Source organism: Tupaia chinensis, unplaced genomic scaffold, assembly GCF_000334495.1.
Source record: "Tupaia chinensis unplaced genomic scaffold, TupChi_1.0 Scaffold000115_1, whole genome shotgun sequence".
In the NCBI taxonomy this organism is placed as follows: Eukaryota; Metazoa; Chordata; class Mammalia; order Scandentia; family Tupaiidae; genus Tupaia; species Tupaia belangeri.
The window spans coordinates 8,278,043-8,278,437 of NW_006159579.1; the positions used below are offsets into that span (position 1 = coordinate 8,278,043).

The 395-nt window shown below is 65.3% G+C and overlaps 1 protein-coding gene across 1 annotated transcript in view; it reads right to left on the reverse strand.

Annotated features, from left to right (window-relative positions):
* Positions 1–389, reverse strand: part of MAFB (MAF bZIP transcription factor B) — a 2,947-nt gene extending 2,558 nt beyond the window's left edge. Inside the window, 1 exon segment of the mRNA XM_027770183.1 lies at positions 1–389. This exon segment is cut by the window's left edge and continues 207 nt beyond it. Within this exon segment, the coding sequence (XP_027625984.1) occupies positions 1–352 (352 nt within the window). The 5' untranslated portion in view covers positions 353–389.
* Between the last annotated feature and the right edge of the window lie 6 nt (positions 390–395).

The following is a 395-nucleotide window of genomic DNA, read 5'->3' on the forward strand; positions in this document are numbered from 1 at the left end:
GCACTGGGTGTGAGCCGATGAGCGCCTCCACTGCGTCCTCGGGCGTCAGGTTGAGCGCCTCGGGGTTCATCTGCTGGTAGTTGCTCGCCATCCAGTACAGGTCCTCGAGGTGGGTTTTCTGTTCGGTCGGGCTGAAGCTGGGCGACGAAGGCACCGAGCTACACGGCGTGCTAAGTGGTGTGGACGACACGGAGCCGGCTGGTTGCAGGCGCGTGCATGGCCGGCCCGGACGCTCCGTTCGCCCCAGAGGTTCCTTCTTCACGTCGAACTTGAGCAGGTCGAAGTCGTTGACATACTCCATGGCCAGCGGGCTGGTGGGCAGCTCTGGCCCCATGCTCAGCTCCGCGGCCATCGCTGAAGCGAGGCGCAGCTGCCACCCGTGCGCGGGGAACATT